Source organism: Schistocerca gregaria, chromosome X (assembly GCF_023897955.1).
Source record: "Schistocerca gregaria isolate iqSchGreg1 chromosome X, iqSchGreg1.2, whole genome shotgun sequence".
Classification (NCBI taxonomy): domain Eukaryota; kingdom Metazoa; phylum Arthropoda; class Insecta; order Orthoptera; family Acrididae; genus Schistocerca; species Schistocerca gregaria.
This window is the reverse complement of record NC_064931.1, coordinates 516,209,395-516,235,923: the sequence shown is the minus strand read 5'-3', so window position 1 is coordinate 516,235,923 and position 26,529 is coordinate 516,209,395. Positions and strand designations below refer to the sequence as shown.

The 26,529-nt window shown below is 41.2% G+C and overlaps 1 protein-coding gene across 1 annotated transcript in view; it reads left to right on the top strand.

Annotated features, from left to right (window-relative positions):
- LOC126298173 (uncharacterized) overlaps nucleotides 1–26,529 on the top strand; it is an 82,085-nt gene that overhangs the window by 41,011 nt on the left and 14,545 nt on the right. Inside the window, exons 2-4 of the mRNA XM_049989482.1 lie at nucleotides 5,782–5,937; nucleotides 18,637–18,766; nucleotides 24,901–24,993. Of these exons, the coding sequence (XP_049845439.1) occupies nucleotides 5,782–5,937; nucleotides 18,637–18,766; nucleotides 24,901–24,985 (371 nt within the window). The 3' untranslated portion in view covers nucleotides 24,986–24,993. The remainder of the gene's footprint in view (nucleotides 1–5,781; nucleotides 5,938–18,636; nucleotides 18,767–24,900; nucleotides 24,994–26,529) is intronic.

The following is a 26,529-nucleotide window of genomic DNA, read 5'->3' as shown; positions in this document are numbered from 1 at the left end:
GACAATAGAAGCTTTTAAAACGTGTTGGTACCTAGAAGATTACATGGGTTAATTGAGTGACTAAGAAGGATTTACTGTATCTAGCTGGCGAAGAAAAAAATTATGGTAAAGCTTAACTAAAAGACGGGATGCAGTGATAGGATGCAGGAGAGAGAGGAGGGGTGGGGTGGATTTGTAGAGGGAGACTATGGCACGAATACAGTAAGCAGGTTCAAGTGGATACAGCTTGCCGTAGTTATTAATGAATAATACAGTAACGGTGCTAGTACGTCCCATTGGAGCACACAAGTTATCATTCTATTATCTGTAGATGACTCTCTTTCCACGGTATCGTGCTCTTTCCAGCCAGTCAAGCAATTTTCGATCCACTCGACAACTTGGACAGAGATCCCAAGAGGATCGATGGTTCGGAAACCACGCTGATTTCAAGGGAGAACACTATTAAATTATTCCTAGGTCATTACGTTTGAATTCAGAACATGCTCAAGTATTTTCCGACAAATAGTTGTCAGTGATGTAGTTGTGTGGCTTGGTTATACTGCCTTTTTATTGATGGGTGTGCCATTTAATCTTTTCCATTCACTGAGAACACTTCATTGCTCAAAATATGTTCGCTACTGTGTGGGCAAGAGTGCAACTAATTCACTACCAAGCTGTGTATAAAACTTGACAGAAACTCTATCGGGCGTAGGGTCCTTATTGAATTTCAACAATCTGAGATCCCTTTCAACACCACTAGTACATGTTATTATGTCATTCAACTTGGTACGGTACGGATATTAGGTGATGAAAATATTCCTTGATTTTCTTTTTCTGAAGAAACAGTCGACACTTAATTTTGCATTCCGGCTCTTGTTTTTTTATTTCCTGTTTCCGTTTCTATCTCGCTAAGAAGTGTCTGCACAATGATATTTGTGCCACTGACACTGAATCCCGCCGTTGTGCAGTTCCTTGTAGGTGTGTCGTCTGACACTGCTAACACTTTCACATATCCGCAAATGATGCGTATGAAGTCACATTTACATCTGACTACGTTTCCTGACTGTTTTACTTTTATTATCAGACAGTATATATAGATTAATTTGTTTTAAATATAGCCTCGGATGGCTGCGGATTTTCTTATTACGAAACGTAACAGGAATCTGAAAGCGGTTTGCTATGAACAAATACTATTTTACGATATATTTGTTACAAAAAATAATAATAACTATTAGTAATATAATTGATCTATCCATATAATAAAAATGGATGCACGTATGTATATTTGACATCTATTGCTAAACCACTGGACCGATTTTAACCAAACTTGGTACGCATATCACTTACTGTCTGGAAAGAACCACTGTGGGGGTAAGAACCACCTATTGTCAGAGGGGTGGGGGTGAAAAAGCAGTGCAGCTCACGACACACGAATACCCGTTTTCTATGCATTCAGTTTTTGAGAATGAAAGCACTCAGAGACTTGCAACAAACTTGACAAGTAATATAAAACCTTACGAAATTTTTTCCGCTGAAACCCCCAAAAAACGATGAAAGGAAAAAAGTTAATCGTTTACTACATTTTCGCTGTTTATTCAGTTAAAGCTGCCGCATGAATCATGATCTTTTAATTTATTACTTTTTTTCCACTACCTGTACTTGGGAGACATTTTAATAACAGGACGCCCATATACCGCTGAATATACCAGCTAAATTATATTATTGTACGACACATATATCAGGAAATATGACATCTGCTTAAAAATATATATGTTGAAGTTTCATATGATACCCACATGAGAGTATTTGCGGAAATGTTGTAACGTACGGGAAAATTGAAAAATTGTAATAAATAAATCAAAAGTGATAGAGATCAGAATTTATTATCAATAAATACTTTGTTCACAGTGCTACGAGACATGATTAATACATACACACGTCTGACCTTTTTTCATTTTTCTGTTTGCTTGGACAAATGAACTATGAAACTTCGTAACTATTTTCGAATTTAAAAATTATGGTTTGAAAATACAAATAGCCATAGGATGTTAACTGTCTTGAGAAATGATAAAGTGGAAGGACAGATAATTGTCAGCTATGACATTAATGCATGAAATTCTTATACTGTCAAAATGTTTGTACATAAAGATGAAAGAATCTGAAATTTTTGGTTATTTAGAAATTATTTTCTCCAAAACCCCCATCCTAAATGTTCTACAAATTTCGTGGTACGTTCGTTGATCACTGTACGTAGATAATGTACAATCAGAGTGGCCAATACTTCTGTATCAAAGTCAAAAAATCATGGTCACTTAAATATTCAAATTGATTGCTAATTTTAAGTAAATGTCACGCAAAACTGATATTTCTCAAACAAAATAATTACTTTACAACACTATAAATGAATGGGAAAACAATTTATAACTTTGTTCGAAATGCTTTATAACAAAAGTGAGATATAGAATATTTGCATCCATCTTTCTTTTTATGATATTATTCACAAATTATTATTGTCTTCTGTCATTAGTTTACTTCTTCATGAATTAAAAGTGCCTACAACGTAACAATCAACTCTGTTCACACTGAACTGTTGAAAAGATTTCATTTGTTTTTTTCATCTGCTTCTACCTGAACTTAGCCGAGCTGAATTTGCACATGGACAAGGATGATCCAACAAGGGCAGCACTTGCAAAATGGGAACTGCACACTGATCTTTTGATAAAGGCCATCTGAAAGCATTAGCAGGACTATGAGGTGTCATAAAGGAGATGGTTGTATCTTGCACCTCTTGAGAGACATTTATTATCTGTCCCACCCACCATTGATTGTCATACGCACAAGAATTGAAGTGGCTTACTACAAAGTCTTCTAGTGTATACTGTCGTCTCTGTATTTCACACACAGTAACAAGCTGCATTTCGTGGAGAACCGTTCTTGCAATGTATGTGCCACACCAGAATGCAGCCCAGCAGTGAGTTTATTGAATTCCTACTACAGACTTCATAGCAGACCACTCTTCTCCTTTTTTTAAACGGAATTCTCTTAATGTACTTTCGTCTATAATTAAGAGTTTCATGTTTGTTACGAATGTTGATATGGTGGGTACAAATTCAGTAGCATCAATAGCTTCATGCTGGATGTTCAATCTTGTTCCAAGATGTTTACAGAGACCTACCCCATCACATGCATATTTTTCACGACCTGTTGCTGAAGATATCGATTTTTGTGTTAATTCCTATACTACAGTGTTGGCGAGGCTCATAAGCTGATAGCGGTTTTTAAACCGTGATGCTATACCATCAGTCACATACACATGTTTAGGAAATGTATAGCCTCTAGATGCTATGTCATCAATTATCATGCTGACATCGAGGCACACATTTGCACTGCCATGAATGAGATCACCACTGACAATAGCAAAGCAGTGTCAGTGATGTTCTAAGGAAGTGAGCAACACATGTGAATATTGATACCTTTGACGAGTGCTAGTGGCAACATCGAATTTCGTCCTGCAAAGCAATAGACCAGTTCTCAGCAAAGTCGAAATGAACAGCTAATGTGTCAGTATTCTGGGGTGTGGCTCATATTACTTCTACTATGGCCTGTCTCTGAATCCTCTACCTATGATTGTAAGCTATTTCTGTCATGACCCAATGCCTAACTTCTGTAACTAATTTCTCTAGATCTACTGTTGGCGTTATTGTCTTCTTCACCAACTTTTCTCTCTTCCACAGTTCATAGGTTACGTCATTGTCAGTATCCTGAAAGTGTAATTCTTCAACAGTCATCACTTCAACATCAGGACACATTGCACACTATTGCAACCAACATTTATCTTGTGCCTCTTGAAATACACACAAAAGCATCAGGTCCATCTCTGTATACTTCTTTCCTGTGACACTACTTATGGTGAAACATACAATTTTCAAATTAGTGCTGTAAATACATGGACATACTTCTTTCACTGGCTGGCATATTACCCATTTTGGTCGTAAGGACTAGAATTTCGTGAGACCAATTTTTAAATTCGCATTCACCTTTTTCATTGGGAGATATGCTTTTCTTATTGATCCTGTGTTGTATCTTTTTACCTTTTTAACTTTTTAACTTTTTCAACATTTTCACTAAGAGAGATGGGATCAGCCTGCTTCAATATTTTTCATCACTAAGGTAATATTCCAGAGTAGCAGTAAGCGTATCATCTTGTAACAAATGCCCTCAGTAAGAATCTGGGAGTGGCCAAATACCTTTTTCATTTTTTATTTTACGAGCCTTTGAAATTAAATAATGTGTGGAAGTGGGTATGTATTTCTGTATCTGCTGCTTAGGGCAGCTACCAGGTATTAGTGTCAGCAAGTGTATCTCCTCAGTATATGTGACTGCTGAGACAGCAGTATAGACGTTTTGAAACCACACATTTCGTGCACATATAACTATCTTCAGCTTCTGCACCAAGTGCATCTACATTACACACTTCACAAAGTTTTGAAGATGTTGTTTGTGTAAGACTTGTTTCGATTTCTTTCACTTTTCTTTTTACATACTCTTTTCTTCTTGTGCTTCTTACCTTTCCTGGACGTTTAAGGCAGGATATAGTAGGGGCCGCAGTAGAATTGCTAGCATTAAATACATCAACAACTTCACACCTAGAAATATAAACATCTGCAGTGTCTTATTCAGTTTCAAACTCGGCTAATGATGACCGTTCAGCTGGGTTGTCACTAAATTTCTTCTTGTAGTCAGTGTACCAATTCCTACACAATGGATGTAATGCTAATACCGTTACTTGAGGACCAAGATGTTTCTGCAATACCTCTGACAGATTTCCAACAACTGTGAAGTGTTTTTCACTTTTTTTTAAACACCACCTACTTGTGTCTTTTTTCATAGTCCACACACCTCACTCTTTCACTACTGTATTTCCTCACTGACATTGTATCTCAAAATAGTTCAAACTAAACACAAAAGTCGATGCAAAATGGTTTATGTACAAGTACTCACTCGTTTGTTATAATCAGAAGACCTCTGGAAATAGTGTTGCCCGCATGCATATTTTACACTAGAACCTCAGCCATATGCAGAATGTTGGAAAATTTGTAACATTTTACACAGAAAAATATTGCCCACTCTGTTTACACAGACTACTAACATACTAACCAAACAGTATTTTGTTTAATTCTCAAAAGTTTTCGGATTGGGGGTTTTCGAGTAAATAATTCATAAACACTCACAAAAAGGCAATTTTTTGAATTTTTAGTAATAAATATTAAAATAATAGAGATAACTGTAGCAGAGAAGATACTGTTTATAATTGCACCTGCAGTAGCTGATAATATGACAGAAAAGATAGCCTCCTACAAGTTTCCAAATCAGAACAAAAAAAAATTTTAAGTGGAGAAATTAACTTATATTTCGTATCTTCGTCTTAAATTTGTAAGTTAAAGGAAGCCCATACGAATGCGGGTGTCAACTAAATTTCAACAGACTAAGACGGAGCTTTAACGAAAAACATCTGCCAGGTCTCCAGTACTTTTGGTTTATTAGTTATTTTTTTCTCTACAGTTTTTAGAGTTATTTACAAACTATACATCTTTCAAAGGGCCGTACTATTTATAAAAACACTTATAATATAGAGGTTTAATTTCTTTTTTCAAAGAAATTCATGACCACGAGTTGACATGATATGTATGATTTGACGTAAAATCTCTCTAGTGTGTGTCATTACACACGTTTTCTAGAATTCTGCCAATTGTGCATCGCGGGAGAGGAGAAGTGTATGACACAGCAGTTGCCTTGTTGCAGGGTGCCGCAAGATGTCGGCATTCCCGCCAAGCATGCACGCTGTGTACAAAGTGCGCTCCAATATGCAGCGCCAAGATGCACAAAGCCGAGAAGATCCAGAGGCATCTGGGACAGGCAGCGCCGGCCGCGGCGGCTTCCCGCACCTAGGAAACAAGTGTGAGTCTCCTCTTGCATTTCTTATTTACTAAGTTTTCATCATAAAAACTCAAAGTACATTTACTTATTACTATTTACGATCTTGACACCCACTACCCAGAATCTAATGCGGGTCACATTTCCACGTAACTACATGAAGTCGTATACAATAGTGATTAAACATTCGCCTCAACATTTGTGATGTAAGTTAAGCATTTACAATATCTGGTATAATTAAATTGAAAACAAAAAGTAGAAAGCACCCAAAACTCTTTAACTATAGTCTTAGATTTGTTGATCACATACACTATCATCACAGCAGATGGTTTACTGGCAGGTCCTAATACAACGCATGATTAAGAAAGTTTTATGCCCCAGGAAACCCCTGTTGCGGAATTCTACATCTGTGACCTATGCTAAAATTACTTACTCGAATGGGAGCGTGTCGCCGATTGGTGGGGAAAACATGCTAAATCTCTAGAACCGGTTATCTAGGGAACCCATACCGTCAGCGAGTAATCCTAAACCCAGTACGCGCGAGCCCTGAGACGGAGCCACAATGGAGCTAACGAGTGAGACTTAACGTCCCTCTCCTCTCCCTGCATCAAGCACTTGCTGCTAGACCCACATAAAACATCTACAGGTTCTCATTCATTATGCTCGTTACATCGTAGCAGTCACGCTGTTCGCCACGTTTCCGTTGCTTCTGGTCGTCCTCTTTGTAGCTTCTAATTCCAGGGTCAGCGAATCGTCGGCGATATTCACTGCTTTCACAGTACTCACTTCAACGGCATTACTTACCATCAGGTTCCTCTTACAGTACCTTTGTTTACTAAATATTTTCTAAGTTTGCTCCCGGATACCTTATTTCCAACTTAGATCAACAGCAAGTCCTAATAATGTCAATGAATGTTCCCATGCCTGTTACTCGAATCAAAATGGTTCAAATGGCTCTGAGCACTATGGGACTTAACTTCTAAGGCCATCAGTCCCCTAGAACTTAGAACTACTTAAACCTAACCAAGCTAAGGACATCACATACATCCATGCCCGAGGCAGGATTCGAACCTGCGGCCGTAGCGGACGCGCGGTTCCAGACTGTAGCGCCAAGAACCGCTCGGCTACCCCAGCCGGCGTTACTCGAATCCTCAGATCTTCATAAGCTAGGCACTATAATGCAGTATGGTCTGGTGTACCAATGACGGCGCCAAATGCGTACGTCTTTTGTAAATATTCAAGGGGTGGTCCATGGCGTGCCAGGCAATGAAGCAGGCCTCCAGATGAATTTAGCAGCTTTTAAGCATACATGCCATATGTATGCTCTGCGATCTGTCGTGATACTGCCTCGATCATTTTGCCACTCACGCCCCTCCCATAATTCTACCTCTAGTTTGGTTATCGTTCCTGAACAGTACTTGCTTTCACCTTGGAAATATTCCCTTTACGAACCTTTGTACCTATCAGTAATATCTACTGGACAGACGCCTAGTATGACTAATAGTGCCTCCACTTGTGTTGTCCCAAAAGCAGATACGACAGCTGACGTCACGACTTATTACAAAGTAAATAAAGTCATTTTGGATACTTTGTGAGTAAAGGAGTCTAGATCTTTTAAATATTTCTTTATGTATAAAATCATTTCTTCTACTGTCATCATCAGATTTGTAATTAAGATTAAAGGAACGTAAGAATGAGAGGTGTTTGTTTTATCAGCCTAAAAAAGATGGAAAATTGAAAACTTAATCTTTTTAAACTTAAAACTTGTAAACTTAAAACATAGAACTTTTAATACGACGTACAGAACCAGTTACAATAAAACCTAAGTCTTAGCAATAAATTACCTTCTAACTGGACTCGAAAAACTGACACTGAGCATTTTTTATATGTTCTATGTTTTGGTGAGTGATTTTTAAAACTTTTTAACTTTGAAGTTTTTCATCCTTTGTAGCCTCACAAAGTATCCAAACATCTCTTATTCTTATGGTACTTTAGTCTTAATTGCAGATGTGATAATGGCAGTAACCGAAACGAAGCTATTAATAAAGAAATACACAGAGCGATCTATACGGCTTTAATCAAAAAACAACACCAGGACACGGACTACCCGTTAAAGCAATAATTTAAATTTTTAATGACTTTTTTACGTAAACAAAGTCTGTCTTTTCGGAAACAGACATTTTCAGAAATTTATCTTTAGTAGACTTACAAGCCCCCCCATGAACCATTGACATTGCCGTCGGTGGGGAGGCTTGCGTGCCTCAGCGATACAGATGGCCGTATCGTAGGTGCAACCACAACGGAGGGGTATCTGTTGAGAGGCCAGACAAACATGTGGTTCCTGAAGAGGGGCAGCAGCCTTTTCAGTAGTTGCAGGGGCAACAGTCTGGATGATTGACTGATCTGGCCTTGCAACATTAACCAAAACGGCCTTGCTGTGCTGGTACTGCGAACGGCTGAAAGCAAGGGGAAACTACAGCCGTAATTTTTCCCGAGGACATGCAGCTTTACTGTATGATTAAATGATGATGGCATCCTCTTGGGTAAAATATTCCAGAGGTAAAATAGTCCCCCATTCGGATCTCCGGGCGGGGACTACTCAGGAGGATGTCGTTATCAGGAGGAAGAAAACTGGCGTTCTACGGATCGGAGCGTGGAATGTCAGATCCCTTAATCGGGCAGGTAGGTTAGAAAATTTAAAAAGGGAAATGGATAGGTTAAAGTTAGATAGAGTGGGGATTAGTGAAGTTCGGTGGCAGGAGGAACAAGACTTCTGGTCAGGTGACTACAGGGTTATAAACACAAAACAAATAGGGGTAATGCAGGAGTAGGTTTAATAATGAATAGGAAAATAGGAATGTGGGTAAGCTACTACAAACAGCATAGTGAACGCATTATTGTGGTCAAGATAGATACGAAGCCCACACCTACTACAGTAGTACAAGTTTATATGCCAACTAGCTCTGCAGATGATGAAGAAATTGAAGAAATGTACGATGAAATAAAAGAAATTGTTCAGATAGTGAAGGGAGACGAAAATTTAATAGTCATGGGTGACTGGAATTCGAGTGTAGGAAAAGGGAGAGAAGGAAACATAGTAGGTGAATATGGATTGGGGCTAAGAAATGAAAGAGGAAGCCGCCTAGTAGAATTTTGCACAGAGCACAACTTAATCATAGCTAACACTTGGTTTAAGAATCATGAAAGAAGGTTGTATACCTGGAAGAACCCTGGAGATACTAAAAGGTATCAAATAGATTATATAATGGTAAGACAGAGATTTAGGAACCAGGTTTTAAGTTGTAAGACATTTCCAGGGGCAGATGTGGACTCGGACCACAATCTATTGGTTATGACCTGTAGATTAAAACTGAAGAAACTGCAAAAATGTGGGAAATTAAGGAGATGGGACCTGGATAAACTGAAAGAACCAGAGGTTGTACAGAGTTTCAGGGAAAGCATAAGGGGACAATTGACAGGAATAGGGGAAAGAAATACAGTAGAAGAAGAATGGGTAGCTCTGAGGGATGAAGTAGTGAAGGCAGCAGAGGATAAAGTAGGTAAAAAGACGAGGGCTGCTAGAAATCCTTGGGTAACAGAAGAAATATTGAATTTAATTGATGAAAGGAGAAAATATAAAAATGCAGTAAATGAAGCAGGCAAAAAGGAATACAGACGTCTCAAAAATGAGATCGACAGGAAGTGCAAAATGGCTAAACAGGGATGGCTAGAGGACAAATGTATGGATGTAGAAGCTTATCTCACTAGGGGTAAGATAGATACTGCCTACAGGAAAATTAAAGAGACCTCTGGAGAGAAGAGAACCACGTGTATGAATATCAAGAGCTCAGATGGCAACCCAGTTCTAAGCAAAGAAGGGAAGGCAGAAAGGTGGAAGGAGTATATAGAAGGTTTATACAAGGGTGATGTACTTGAGGACAATATTATGGAAATGGAAGAGGATGTAGATGAAGACGAAATGGGAGATACGATACTGCGTGAAGAGTTTGACAGAGCACTGAAAGACCTGAGTCGAAACAAGGACCCCGGAGTAAACAACATTCCATTGGAACTACTGACGGCCTTGGGAGAGCCAGTCATGACAAAACTCTACCAGCTGGTGAGCAAGATGTATGAGACAGGCGAAATACCCTCAGACTTCAAGAAGAATATAATAATTCCAATCCCAAAGAAAGCAGGTGCAGACATATGTGAAAATTACCGAACTATCAGTTTAATAAGTCACAGCTGCAAAATACTAACGCGAATTCTTTACAGACGAATGGAAAAACTGGTAGATGCGGACCTCGGGGAGGTTCAGTTTGGATTCCGTCGAAATGTTGGAACACGTGAGGCAATACTGACCTTACGACTTATCTTAGAAGAAAGATTAAGAAAAGGCAAACCTACGTTTCTAGCATTTGTAGACTTAGAGAAAGCTTTTGACAATGTTGACTGGAATACTCTTTTTCAAATTCTAAAGGTGGCAGGGGTAAAATACAGGGAGCGAAAGGCTATTTACAATTTGTACAGAAACCAGATGGCCGTCATAAAAGTCGAGGGGCATGAAAGGGAAGCAGTGGTTGGGAAAGGAGTGAGACAGGGTTGCAGCCTCTCCCCGATGTTATTCAATCTGTATATTGAGCAAGCAGTAAAGGAAACAAAAGAAAAATTTGGAGTAGGTATTAAAATTCATGGAGACGAAGTAAAAACTTTGAGGTTCGCCGATGGCATTGTAATTCTGTCAGAGACGGCAAAGGACTTGGAAGAGCAGTTGAACGGAATGGACAGTGTCTTGAAAGGAAGATATAAGATGAACATCAACAAAAGCAAAACGAGGATAATGGAATGTAGTCAAATTAAATCGGGTGATGGTGAGGGAATTAGATTAGGAAATGAGACACTTAAAGTAGTAAAGGAGTTTTGCTATTTAGGAAGTAAAATAACTGATGATGGTCGAAGTAGAGAGGATATAAAATGTAGACTGGCAATGGCAAGGAAGGCGTTTCTGAAGAAGAGAAATTTGTTAACATCGAATATAGATTTATGTATCAGGAAGTCGTTTCTGAAAGTGTTTGTTTGGAGTGTGGCCATGTATGGAAGTGAAACATGGACGATAACTAGTTTGGACAAGAAGAGAATAGAAGCTTTCGAAATGTGGTGCTACAGAAGTATACTGAAGATAAGGTGGATAGATCACGTAACTAATGAGGAGGTGTTGAATAGGATTGGGGAGAAGAGAAGTTTGTGGCACAACTTGACTAGAAGAAGGGATAGGTTGGTAGGACATGTTTTGAGGCATCAAGGGATCACAAATTTAGCGTTGGAGGGCAGCGTGGAGGGTAAAAATCGTAGAGGGAGACCGAGAGATGAGTACACTAAGCAGATTCAGAAGGATGTAGGTTGCAGTAGGTACTGGGAGATGAAGCAGCTTGCACAGGATAGAGTAGCATGGAGAGCTGCATCAAACCAGTCTCAGGACTGAAGACAACAACAACAACAGACTTACAAGGATTGTGACTCGAATACGAGCACCAATCGGCCACAAGTATTATATAAAAAAAGTTTGTTCTCATTTTACCATTACCAGTTCCAGTTTTTTTTTTAATGCATCGTGAGGTAGGTATAACAAGATTTCGCAATGAGGTCTCGATATGCGGTCAATAATTGTTAAGAGCTTTAACATAAAGAACGTTTTTGCTTGCTTAAATTTCAATAAGCATCTCACAGGTCAATGACAAATAAGGAAAGAATGTGCAATAATACAGCAACCTCGGTTTTAGGAAATGTAGCTCTGTAAGTATTTCGTGTTTTAACATATACTGCTGCAAACAAGCATGACTAGTATAAGGCCCAAGCAACACAAGCGGCTATTTGGGGCTTTAGTTGGGTGATTGGCGCCTCTAGGCCCCCAAGAGCAAAAGTTTCCTACACCCGACAAGCCTTTATATGGTTTTAGCACGTTTTCCACATCCAGCAAGGTATTAATATCATTCAAAAAGAAACGAGCCGTTGGCTGTAAAATGAAAACCCCCGAAGGAATCGTAATGCCATTGTTTACGGAAGAAGGTGTCACCCCAATAAGAGCGCTGGAGCCCCAAACTTGCCGCTAGAGGGACACGTGCGCACACCTACGTGACGACACAGCGCGCACGTGGACACACCGACTATCCACTGCATAGAGCAACGAAAGTTTCAAAAGGAGAGTAAAGGCGTGTAGTCTGTTTCTTGACAGAGGAAGGAGTGCGGGAGGCGGATTTTCGTCAAAAAGCGGCGTAAATATCCAAGGAGCACTTCATGTCAGTGTCACGAGCGATTCGAGAAAGGACGGATGTCGTTGGCCGATGACGCACGATGTGGAACGACACAACGCATTGCCGATAACATTGTCCAGCAGATGGATGCCCTCATTACTGCAGACCGAAGAGTTATGGTGACAGCCATTGACCCAGAGGCCGGTTCTGGGGTCGCAGTTCGAAAGGACATTTTGTGAAATTCTATGTGAATTTCCATTCTCTGCTCTCCGACCGTTGCACGTGCTCGCTCTGTTGTCACGTGGGTGTGAGTCTCTGTCCCTCTAGGGACGAGTTTGTTGCCTCAGCGGTCTTATGGGGATCAAATCTTCCTCCGCAGGCAATGGCATTACCATCCCTTCAGCGACATTCATTTTACAGCCTCCGACTAGTTTATTTTTGAATGATCTAATAAATACCCAGATGGTAACGACATCCCCTCTTCAGATACACACAACGCGAACATTTAAAAAACGTTTCCACATTGTAACATATGGTAGGCACGGGATCCGGCTGCCAGCGGCCACTAACCCCCTTAGAGGGGGTCGGCCGAATTTTTTACAGAGGCGCAAACCGTGTTCTGAAAGAATAGATTAAATAAAGTAGGTGATGGTGTATTTGTGTCTGTTGGTAGTAGTTTATCTTGTAGTGAAGTTGAAATAGATAGTTCCTGCGAGTTACTACGGGTAGGGGATATACTCAACAGCCGTACCAAAATAATAATTGGCTCCTTCTACCGACCCGCCGACTCAGATGATATAACAGCTGAACGGTTCAAAGAAAACTTGAATCTCATTACAAATATGTACCCCACTCATACAGTTATAATTGGTGGAGACTTCAATCTACCCCCGATTTGTTGGCGAAAATACATGTTCAAAGCCTGTGGTAGACATAAAACATCTTCCGAAATTGCACTAAATGCTTTCTCTGAGAATTATTTTGAACAATTAGTTCATGAGCCCACACGAATTGTAAATGGTTGCGAAAACACAACAAATAATCCTGATCTAATAGAGAGCGGCATGACGAATACAAGGACTAGTGAACACAAGGTCATTGTAGCGAGGCTCAAAACCATATCAACCAAAACCACTAAAAATAAACGCAAAATATATCTATTTAAATCAGCAGATAAAAATTCGCTCGCTGCCTTCCTAAGAGAGAGTCACCATTCCCTCCAAGCTAATTATGTAAGTGTAGACCAGATATGGCTCAAATTCAAAGATACAGTAGCGACAGCAATAGATAGATTCATACAGCATAAGTTAATAAGAGACGGGACTGATTCACCATGGTACACAAAACACGTCAGAACACTGTTGCAGAAGCAACGAACAAAGCATGCCGAATTCTGAAGAACTCAAAATCTCCAAGACTGGCTAAGTTTCACGGAATCTCAAAATTTAGTGCGGACGTCAGTGCGAGATGCTTTTAATAGTTTCCCAAATGAAACATTGTCTCAGAATAAGATAGAAAACCCAAAGAGACTGTGGTCGTATGTAAAGTACACCAGTGGCAAAAAACAGTCAATACCGTCACTGCGCGATAGCGATGGAAATGTTACCGAAGATGGTGCCACTAAAGTGGAGTTACTAAGTACAGTTTTCCGTAATTCCTTCAGGAAAGAAGATGAAGTAAATATTCCAGGATTCGAAACCAAAACAGCTGTTAGCATGAGTGACATAAAAATAGATAACTTCGGTGTTGCGAAACAACTCAAATCACTTAAAAAAAGGCAAGTCTTCCGGTTCAGATGGTATACCAATCAGGTTCCTTTCAGAGTATGCAGACACAATAGCGCCTTTCTTAGCAATGATATACAACTAACACAGCTAGCTCTTTGTTACCATGAAGTAATGAGTGCTGCCGACAAGGGATCTCAGATCGATTCCATATTCCTATATTTCCAGAAGGCTTTTCATACCGTTCCTCACTAGTGACTATTAATCAAATTTCGTGCATATGGTGTATCGTCTCAGTTGTGTGTCTGGATTCGTGATTTCCTCTCAGAGAGGTCACAGTTCGTAGTGATAGACGGTAAATCATCGAGTGAAACAGAAGTGATATCTGGTGTTCCGCAAGGTAGTTTCATAGGCCCTCTGCTGTTCCTGATTTACATTAAAGATCTAGGTGATAATCTGAGCAGCCCTCTGAGAATGTTTGCAGATGACGCTGTAATTTACCGTCTAGTAAAATCATCAGACGATCAGCTCCAATTACAAAATGATCTAGAGAGAATTTCTGTATGGCACGAAAAGTGGCAACTGGCAATAAACAAAGAAAAATGCGAAGTTATTCACATGGGTACTAAAAGAAATCCGATAAATTTTGGGTATACGATAAATCGCACAAATCTAAGGGCTGTCAGTTCGACTAAATACCTAGGAATTACAATTACGAGCAACTTGAATTGGAAAGAGCACACAAATAATATTGTGGGGAAGGCGAAAAAAGACTGCGCTTTGTTGGCAGAACACTTAGAAGATGCGACAAACCCACTAACGAGACAGACTACATTACACTTGTCAGTCCTCTGCAGGAACATTGCTGCGCGGTGTGGGATTCTTAACAGGTAGGATTGACGGAGGACATCGAAAAAGCGCAAACAAGGGCAGCCCGTATCGTGTTATCGCGCAATAGGGGTGAGAGTGTCACTGATATGATACGCGAGTTGGGGTGGCAGTCACTGAAACAAAGACAGTTTTCTTTGCGGCGAAATCTATTTACGAAATTTTAATCACCAATTTTCTCCTCCGAATGCGGAAATATTTTGTTGACACCCACCTACGTATGGAGAAATGATCATCATAATAAAATAAGAGAAATCGGAGCTCGAATGGAAAGATTTAGGTGTTCCTTTTTAACACGCCCCATTCGAGAGTGGAATGGTGGAGAAGTAGAATGAGAATTGTTTGATGAACCCTCTGCCAGGCACTTAAGTGTGAATTGCAGAGTAACCATATATATGTAGATGTAGATGAACGGGGTAAGTCGAATAAGAAGATACAGACTTAAAAGTGATTCCTATCTCTGCGGAGGGAGGAGGGCTGTGGATCCTGCCTGCAGACAGTAGAGGTGACGAATGAGCTTCGTATACTCGCTTTATACTCCCCTGCCGGTCCTAGACTTCATCTCCGAACTTACCTTCTTCGAATGCTCGGAGACTGGACTCGCGAATGTCCGCCCCTGCCCATTTGACTGAAAGATCGTCACGAGTCTGTCATCGGGTACTAGTGGACTGTACCAGCATAGAACGAACAGCGAGTACACAAGTGTAACCTTGGACCCATTACACAACCGATGAGCGTGATACCAGATTGGAAGTGAATATTGTTCAAGTGTGTGTGTGTGTGTGTGTGTGTGTGTGTGTGTGTGTGTGTGTGTGTGTTTGTATGTATGTATGTATTGTAGTGAATCGACAGAATGTGATGTAACACCCACGTTGGGTGCCAAAAATGGAGTGAATAGAGAATTCTTCTCTGCTCACTGACATGAAATGTCATGTAGATGACTAATGAGATTGCTCTACGCTGCCGGCCGCGGTGGTCTCGCGGTTCTAGGCGCGCAGTCCGGAGCCGTGCGACTGCTACGGTCGCAGGTTCGAATCCTGCCTCGGGCATGGATGTGTATGATGTCCTTAGGTTAGCTAGCTTTAATTATTTCTAAGTTCTAGGGGACTGATGACCACAGCTGTTAAGTCCCATAGTGCTCAGAGCCATTTTGCTCCACGCTGGGCGCCAAAAATATAGTGAATCGGGAAATTGTTTGTGATATCGCTTAGTACGCAAATTACTAATGAGATCGCTCCACGTTCGGCGTCAGAAATATCATGAATTGAAAATTCTCCTCTCAGCCAGAATGACATGTAGATGACTAATGAAACTGTCCCACATTGGGAGCCAAAATTAAGTGACTTCAGTAACTGGACGAAATCAGACATTAGGGGATTGATAAACGAATAGAACAGAGTTTTTACAGAAATGAAACATGAAATGACTGCATTTATTTCAGTAACTTTTGCACACAAAACAAAACAAAAAATTACACGTCTCAGGGTCGATTTGACTGGGCGTGGAAATGAATCAGTTATTAAGGGAGAGGGGAGGGGGGAATGAACCATCTCACCATTATTCGTAATCATTCGTCGTGTAGTGCTGTCGGCGTCAGTATAGCAGGTCGCCGCGGAGCTGTGAGACCTGCAGCTTTGCGGCGAGGCTCAGGTATGGTCTCCGCGTTGTCTGCTCGGTGGGGGTTGCGTGGCTGAAGCAGCATTATCACGGTGTCGGAAGGCGATGGATGGAAGAGCCCCCTGACCTCTTGCTTCCGCGCTGTCCCACCGATTCCCCTCTTCACTCTTCATCCATCTTCTGGTCAAGGACTCCTCGAAATATATCCCCTCTCAACACTGCCATTGGCGGACTAAATTCTCAATGCCATCCAATGACTGATCGCCGTTTCATGACCAGGCCGCTCCGTGCAGGGTAGAAATTCCTATCTTGCGTGGGCTGGTATGTGACTCGAGAATTGGAGTCTTTCTCACGATTTTGCTGTCAAGGACGTTCTCAGCGTTGGTCGCCCATTGTTTCGATGTTCTTCTGTGTTTCTAAGCTGTTGTGAAAGGAGCCACACAACACTTTTTTGCATCGGCTCTCTATGTGTGAGGCTTGGACAGTCGTATTTTTGTGCTTCGTCCCAGAATATGCTAGTGTTCGTGATTTATAAGGGACGTCCTTAATGTCCAGAAAACATCTTTCTGAGCAGGACGATTTCTTACGTAGTACTTTAGTCTCACATGCCTACCTATGCAGGTTCTTGGCGCTTTTGTGTCTGCAGGAGTCCTGGAATTGTCGACACATTATTGCTTTTTGAGGCTGATAAAACGACTGCTGTCAGGCCAGAAGGATCCATATGTCTCTAAGTGCGCATTCTTGACGCTCCGTCCCCATGGCTACAGGGGTGCATCAGTTATCGACACGTTTTTCAAGATGTCCATTCTTAAGCGTGACGAGGGCATGTGCCCGGCTATCCTCTGTGTGGTTGCAGAATGTCTCCATTGTCCGCATCTCGGGCGCTCGCCGCATGGAATTTGGTCCGCTTTCTCCTAGGCCATTGGCGCTATTAGTCACCGATGGTGCCTTCCGGGGGAGGTATCATATTTTAAAAAATTCAAAGTCTGCTGTAGATTTATTTTAAAATTTGATCTATGTTTAGAGATATACACACAGTTTCTGTGACAACAGTGCAAGAAAGCAGGACGTTGTGATGAAGAGTATTCTCTAAATGGTGATTCATTATTAAAATAAATTTGAAGCATTTGTCGATAAAGATGTAGAAATGAATGATAAGCTACACGACTAACTATTAGTTCAAAAACACATATTGTCCTGGCCAAAATAATACACAAATAGTCGCAGTGGCATAACAATGGCGTTGTTCTATGCCCAGTTTTCGGAGCACATATGTTTTCTCACGGTGGAGGTGGAATAAACGAGAAAACAACCATTTTGTTTGCATTCGAGGAAATCTGTATGTTCTTCGTCTGAAGTGTAGACTATAGAATCGAACTTTTTCAGGACGTCACTCTTCCTTTTATGGGACATATTTACAGTTGCATACACTGCATCAATTAATATTCATCTCACAGCATCCACAGTCTGACAAAACGAAGCTTCGTTAGAGGCCATCCGATCAGGAGAGTTGGTCATTTTCGTCCTGACGGTATTACTTTCTAAAAGGAAGGTCGTGCCTTATACAACTTTACAATCCTTCACGACTCAGAAAACGAGTCGACGAGTAGGACGATGGATGATTTTCGGAAAATAAACTAATATGAAAACATTTTAAAAGTGGCAAGGGATTCTAGAAAATTGCAAGCTGTGTTTAACACAGCACAATTTTCACTTCTTTCCTTGAGAGCTGCAGACTGACCGACTGCAGAGAGCATTACACATAGGTGGGAAAAGTCATGGTATAATTCTTATTGCACACTCCGATTTTGTATTGTGTAAATTATTAATCTTCTAAGTTAGGCTAAATTAATGCCATAAGCATTAATGTAACCACATTATTATCTTAAAACATTTTATGTATTTTATTATTGTTATTAAACACTAGGCAACTGTGGTACCTTAGAAATGGGCGTATTACATTTGTGGTGGAACGGGGAGGGGGGGGGGGGGATGAGCGAGAGGGCAAGAAAATAAGAAGTATAGGATCCCATAACCTAACAGTCGATCCGTGCCTGGGACCTTAAACGTCAGAAGTCAACTAATTTAAACCAGTATGCATGCACGCTGACCGGTATAGTTTGGGTGTCTTAATACCAAAAACGAAACAGTCAAGTAATATTAAGTGAACGTCACTAAACAAAATGCTGTGCTTTTGAGTTCTTATGCATTATAGTGTGCCATTTTAATTTCATTTTCAGTTATGGAAGAGTTGCCCACTAAATACAGTGATAAGCTGATGAAGAGTATCTGGGGTTTCTACAACAGATATTCCGTGCACAATTTGAAAAATATTGAAGATGGAAACAACAACAACAGCCAGCAGCAGACGTAAGTATAAATAACTGAAGAAGTACATGTATCACAAAATCCAAACCCGAATATGGTGTGCAAATGCAGTTACAGTGTTTGAAAAATCGGTAACTTAATTGTGAATATCACACTACGTCACTAAGTTGTTTACTAAACTCACATAAGGATAATGTTTATGACACTATTACTCATTACTGTATTTCCATATGTAACGACTGGAAACAAATGGAAAGATCTTTGTTAAGGTAACAGTGTAAATCAGTTCCCAAAGAACCAGTCGCGTGCTGTTTGTGTTGTTAAACAGAGAGTGGCTAATGCAAAAATTGTGACCTGTGAAAAAAATAGGAATAGTAACGGCGACCAACACAATAGGTATACTGGCAGTATAGCAAAAAGTGAAAAATGCGAGCAATGAGGAAGTGTTCTATAAGTTTATTCGAAGGTACAGCTGCGTCAAGTGGTTATATATCCACTCAGTCGCTACCTGACAATGGCCGAAAGCTCGTGAATACTTAACCACTTGATGCGGCTGAAAGCTCGACAAAATTTTAATGCTTTTATATCGCCGTTAGACTATGCATTCTTACACCATAATTTTTTACAGCGGGATAGTATGTGTTATCTGGGAATACATTTGAACAAAGACACTGCGGACAAGGATACGGGAAATTGTTTCTACTCTTGCAAAGCTGAGTTCTGTTTGTAATTGGTTCCTTTTGTTATCTGTTCAAGTAACGCATCAGAATCGAGAACAAATAAAAAACCAAATGTATCCATTATTTCAAGGCTGATTCTAGAATAATCAAAAAACTACCTATAATATTGTTAAACTGGGCTCAACCAAGTATGGGGAGACAAATGAAGCGCACTTAGTCGTGCCTATAAGTTAATGTATTTCGAGATCTTTGAATAAATATTGTCTGATGGTTACACTTGTCAACGACCTTGTTTTATTGAATATACCGGTTCCCGTCAGGTCGCCGAAGTTATGCTGCGCCGGTACTTAGATGGGTAACTGCACAGGCACGTCATGCGCTGTTGGCAAATTTCCTGTTACTTTTCCTGAAAGGGGAGGACGGATGATGGTATAAAATTTCTGATCACCAGACGTTGAGCAAGAGACCTGGATTAAACTCTAAACCCCTCTGCATTGCCTCATGGAATGAGTTCATATGCCCCTGTTGATGGTGATCTGTCCGTTGGAAGGGGACGATAAGCTCGAAGCCCCCTTGGTGCTACCCGAGAGGAGGAGGCTACATGTTGGCACCAGGTTTCACCCTCTCTCCCCTCTCATTATCATACAATGAGAACTTGACACCATGCTACACACACACCCATTACAGTCATCTACACGTAACAGATACACTTAACACACAGATCTCACACTTCGGAAAGGTTCCATTGAGCGCGATGGATACGAAATGCCTTTCCTATTATGCAGCTGAACCTGCCCCTCACGATTTCTCGGTCAATCAAGCCATACAGCTTTGCTTTTATGGTGAGACTTAACGGATTACGCGAAAACACGCCAGTATAGGACTGCTTAGTGAAAGAACGTATCATGTAGCTGGGAGACCCCGAGAGGTACCATCAGCTGCCTAATCGGAAAGGGTTATTCTCCTCCACACTCAATGGTCCCTTTCGTCCCAGTGTGTGACAATTGTGTCTCAAATTTATCTTTTAAGTATTGTGACTGTAATAAGTATCTGTTTTTGGTGAGGTCGCGTGCTAGTATTGTATGATGGCGAAAGAAGAACTGAGGCTGAAATTCACTGTCAGCACATAGTTTACTCCTCTCGAATATCACCGGTGGGACTGAATGGCTAATATTACCATCCCACAGACGGATCACTACCAATAGTGAGTGTGGTGGTTTGGAACTACCAACGTGCCATTCGCGAGTAGAATGGTGAAGGTGAGGGGGGGGGGGGGGGGGGGGGCTGGGAAGGGGAGGACTTTAGTGATACCAGAAGTACACTCCATCACCACTCATTGTAAGGTGGTTTGCGGAACATAGATGTAGATGCAGACTACCTCTTCTCCAAATGGTGGCCAAATACTGAAAATTTGTTCCACCGCCGCAATCCAAACCAGCAACTATACAGGCGTGCGTTAGCGAACTCAGCTGAGGAGACCGAAATATTCCAGTACATTCAGATACTGTAAAGCCCACAGGAAGAAAGCAGGACAGTGAAACATTTCACTCGAGTACACTTACAGGCATGATCCAGCCTTCAGCGACCCAGAACAATCACGTAGACGGTCTATGTGACTCTCCAGTTCCACCACCAGTAACGCTTATGGCTACCCCGTTCTCGACCTGAAAATTGGATCCGATTTGCATATTTTGTACAACGAGTGGTGTCGGCTGAAGGTCCCAGAATACAATTGAGCGCAGTGAGTAAGCAAGTTTAATTATCACAATGCTAACAACTGAGCTGCAATGCTGTAACTTCGTTTTGGTGTTAGTCCTGCTCTACATATTTAACCTTCATTTTTCCCAACGGTGTAAGAATAGATAGAGAATTTGGCAAAATTTAATAGCCCAAAGAGGTAGCATGTACGACTGTGCAGAACAAACTGGGACATTTTTATCGTGGAGCAAAAGCACACCCTTGGACAGCTTCCCACAAGGCTTCGTCTTGACAGCCCCCCCCCCCCCCCCCCCCCCCGTAATCTCGTCAGGAGATTTCGGTAGTATTTTCCTTTGAGGTTTGCACCTTAATAGCAAAATCTCTTAGCATCACACCATGACAGTCCTTCCGTCACCTTGCCCTCTGATGGCTGCGTCTGCGCCATTTTCGGCAGTGGCGAATCCTTATGTTCCCACTGTTTGCTTTGCTCCTTCGTTTCGAAATCATGGCAGCACACTCAGCACGTCCGTAGTGATTAGGCGGCTAAAAAAGTCATATAGGCAGGCCATCCTGAATGGGTGTGAGCAGTCGCAGTAGCTAGCGATGAGTGATCTATGTCATCTTCAAAACGTCGAGGAAAACGTTGAAAACTCTTCCGTCACTGTTTTTCACTTTTTGCGGCATTGCCTTGACTGTGATACGCCGGTCCTGGAACACCAGGGCCTCCATTTCTCTTGCAATCCTGTTTCTTCACAGAGAGATGGACTGCCATTTGGCTCTTCATCATTCTGGGCTTGTCTGAGAGCACACATATAAAAGATTACAGTAGTGCACCTCACCCACCCAGAAATAACATAGGGAAACGAGGAGTTATTACATACATTAAGACAAAATACAAGTTCAAAAATATTTGTAGTGATATGCACATAGATATGCGTGCTTGTGAATTAATGCTTGAAAATAGCTCACTTTTAATTGTAACTGAATATAGATCCCCACTGGGAAATTTTGTACTTTTTAAGAGGAATCTCGATTCTTGCTGTGGTGTCTCTCAAACAGCAGCCAGCAATTAATGGTCTGTACTAATATCAATGTAGATTTGCTAAATGATCCTGATAGGAAAAATGATATGGAAACCGCATTTGGATCCTACAGTTTGGTCTCAGTAATTAACTTTCCAACACAGGTGGATAAAGGCAGTGGGACCCTAACTGATAATGTTTATTTTATAAAACTCAAAGTAACAAAATAACTGTTTACCCAGTAACAAATGGTTTCTCTGATCATGATGCACAGTTACGATAGATAACATAGCGCCATAAGGTATGAACACTCCTCAGTGGAAATCAGTTAGAATAATTAATGACTCCAGGACAAATGTCTTTAAGAATAGTTTTCAGGAGAGGACATGGGATGTAATTTATAATGAACCTAATGCTAACATACAATTTAACCTATTCCATGATAAATTCATATCATTATATTAAAATAGCTTGCCGCATAAGTTAGTCAGAAAAAAACACTTAACAGCCAGATAAAAAACCATGGACCACTACACGGATTAAAGTATCTTGTGAAAGGAAAAGGAAGAAGTACCTCTTGGCAAGAATCGGTAGGAATCCTTCAGTAGTTGCACAATACAAAAAATACTCAAAATTACTGAGAAAGTTTATTAAAAATCAAAGAACATACACATAAAGTCAGAAATCAGTACTTCCGGCAACAGACTTACGGCAATATGCAATGTAGTGAAGCGAGAGACAGAACAACCAGCCACAGATCAACACAACAGCACTATTGAACGGAATGGAAGAGCTAGAAATGATGAGTCACAGATAGCAAATGTATTTAATAATCATTTAATAGATATAGTGGAGAGCATAAGGACAAACAGTTCAAGAGCAAAATCACAGCAGTATGTTGAAAATGTAACTTTTAGAATTTCTTTCGAAGTTTGCTGTTATTCACCCCATCATTTCTATTCATCTCATTTTATGGTATTTCTTGCAGCTATGCAGAAACAGTTGTTTATCTTTGAAATATTTTTACGAATTTCTTCGCTAACTGTAAATTATAATTCCTGTCTGTAACTGATCTTCATGTTTGTTGCAAGCCTGAAATCAAATGTACACCATCAGACAAGTTATCACTGATTGGGTAATATGAAATTTGTTATGAATGCTTCATGAACCAGTATTTTTCTTCCCACTCCAGAGACATCCTTCTCATGTTAGGAGTTTTCTTCAGTGTTTCATTAGTTAGTGTATGTTTCTGGTTTTTTGTCTTCTGGCTTCATAATACAAGTATAAATACACTCCTGGAAATGGAAAAAAGAACACATTGACACCGGTGTGTCACACCCACCATACTTGCTCCGGACACTGCGAGAGGGCTGTACAAGCAATGATCACACGCACGGCGCAGCGAACACACCAGGAACCGCGGTGTTGGCCGTCGAATGGCGCTAGCTCCGCAGCATTTGTGCACCGCCGCCGTCAGTGTCAGCCAGTTTGCCGTGGCATACGGAGTTCCATCGCAGTCTTTAACACTGGTAGCATGCTGCGACAGCGTGGACGTGAACCGTATGTGCAGTTGACGGACTTTGAGCGAAGGCGTATAGTGGGCATGCGGGAGGCCGGGTGGACGTACCGCCGAATTGCTCAACACGTGGGGCGTGAGGTCTCCACAGTACATCGATGTTGTCGCCAGTGGTCGGCGGAAGGTGCACGTGCCCGTCGACATGGGGCCGGACCGCAGCGACGCACGGATGCACGCCAAGACCGTAGGATCCTACGCAGTGCCGTAGGGGACCGCACCGCCACTTCCCAGCAAATTAGGGACACTGTTGCTCCTGGGGTATCGGCGAGGACCATTCGCAACCGTCTCCATGAAGCTGGGCTACGGTCCCGCACACCGTTAGGCCGTCTTCCGCTCACGCCCCAACATCGTGCAGCCCGCCTCCAGTGGTGTCGCGACAGGCGTGAATGGAGGGACGAATGGAGACGTGTCGTCTTCAGCGATGAGAGTCGCTTCTGCCTTGGTGCCAATGATGGTCGTATGCGTGTTTGGCGCCGTGCAGGGGAGCGTCACAATCAGGACTGCATACGACCGAGGCACACAGGGCCAACACCCGGCATCATGGTGTGGGGAGCGATCTCCTACACTGGCCGTACACCTCTGGTGACCGTCGAGGGGACGCTGAATAATGCACGGTACATCCAAACCGTCATCGAACCCATCGTTCTACCATTCCTAGACCGGCAAGGGAACTTGCTGTTCCAACAGGACAATGCATGTCCGCATGTATCCCGTGCCACCCAACGTGCTCTAGAAGGTGTAAGTCAACTACCCTGGCCAGCGAGATCTCTCGATCTGTCCCCCATTGAGCATGTTTGGGACTGGATGAAGCGTCGTCTCAAGCGGTCTGCACGTCCAGCACGAACGCTGGTCCAACTGAGGCGCCAGGTGGAAATGGCATGGCAAGCCGTTCCACAGGACTACATCCAGCATCTCTACGATCGTCTCCATGGGAGAATAGCAGCCTGCATTGCTGCGAAAGGTGGATATACACTGTACTAGTGCCGACATTGTGCATGCTCTGTTGCCTGTGTCTATGTGCCTGTGGTTCTGTCAGTGTGATCATGTGATGTATCTGACCCCAGGAATGTGTCAATAAAGTTTCCCCTTCCTGTGACAATGAATTCACGGTGTTCTTATTTCAATTTCCAGGAGTGTATTACAACAGTGTGTAAAGTGTGTCCCAGAAAAAAATTAAAAATCTAGGGTGTCTTTTTACAGGACTTCTGCTGGCTTTGGTGGGCAGAGGGTACCAACACCTCAGCTCACCGCCAACTGGGATGCTATGTGGTTCAGTCACATCTAACTTTGCAAGTAAGTATAAAAGTGTATTTAAGCAACAAAGATACACGTTTGTAGGAAATTTGCCTTTGATGAAGACACATTAACACAGTACACGTCACATAAATCATAATTTAATATATTTTGTGAGGTTATTGTAAATAAATAAATGAAAATTCAACAGTATATTGCTGTAGAAGATTTCGGTTAAACTGTATCTCTCCTATAAACGAATCGGTAAACAAGTTTAGTGTCCACAGGGCAGCAAGGGAATACCATCTCTCTATCTCTTCCACTCTCATACACATACACACAAACACACAAACAGGTGTAAGTGAACGTACTTACTATTGGTGACTGAGTACAGTGTAGCTGAACGATAGTACATCAGTAGTTACATAATTTGCAGACTAATAACTATAGCTTTTACAAGTTAAATGCTTTTAGGTTGCTTAGTATCTCCAGACAGATGTGGAAATACCGAGCTATTAATGCTTATTTTCACCTGGACAGCAGCTCAGATGTTGTAGTGTGGGTTTAAACCGTTAACCTGTACTGACAGGCTTAGTCAATTTGCTGGTGCTGTTGTGATGTGTTTATGAGAGCACTGTTCGACACACAGAAAAAGCAACCAACACACTGATATGAGTACATATTAATGTATCACATATTAGAATATTTGCACTTATACCCGTTACACAATATATATACATATATACAAGGAGAGATGTAAGTGTAGAATTAAAATTTATGGTAAGATATTTTAATGGCGCCGAAAATTTTAAAAACCTACAATTCAACTAATTCCACTGGCAGTCAGAGATTCATGGCAATGTTCAAAATGTTCAAATGTGTGTGAATTCTTAAGGGACCAAACTGCTGAGGTCATCTGTCCCTAATAATATATATATATCTTAACCTACTTAAACTAACTTACGGTAAGGATAACACACACACCCATGCCCGAGGGAGGACTTGGACCTCGGACGGGGAGAGCCGCCCCGACCGTGGCAAGACGGCTGAGACCGCGCGGCTCATGGCAATGGAGGATCTACAAGTAATGTGCGAGTAGTGGTGAGAATGTATGGCAGACATTATTTTCACACTATTAAAACAAGTCATCTATTAATATCTAAAGGGTAAATACCTCAAATAGAAGTAGAAATCAAACAAGTTTATTTAAAAGGTGGAAGAACTTTAAATCAGCATAAATTTAGGAAAAGAAACCAACTTTTATAAACACTACTTCATGGGCAGCAGGAACCACAGACCATGTCATATGTAGATACAGTTAGATATCACATGAGTCATAATGAGTAGATACCAGAATGTGAGTATGACTGAAGTAATTCTAGTGTTGTAAGCAGAAATCAAAATATTATTTAAACTGCATATGAAAGTTGAAGTGCAGACACATACACACAAATCTGAATCAGAACCACGTAAATCTGATCAAGATAAAAACACACAAAGGACTTGTACATCTTACAAATAATCAAGATATGCACAAATCGAGGACTATTTTATCTTTCTGGGTGTTCTTGTGGGCGTTAACATTACACAAATAAA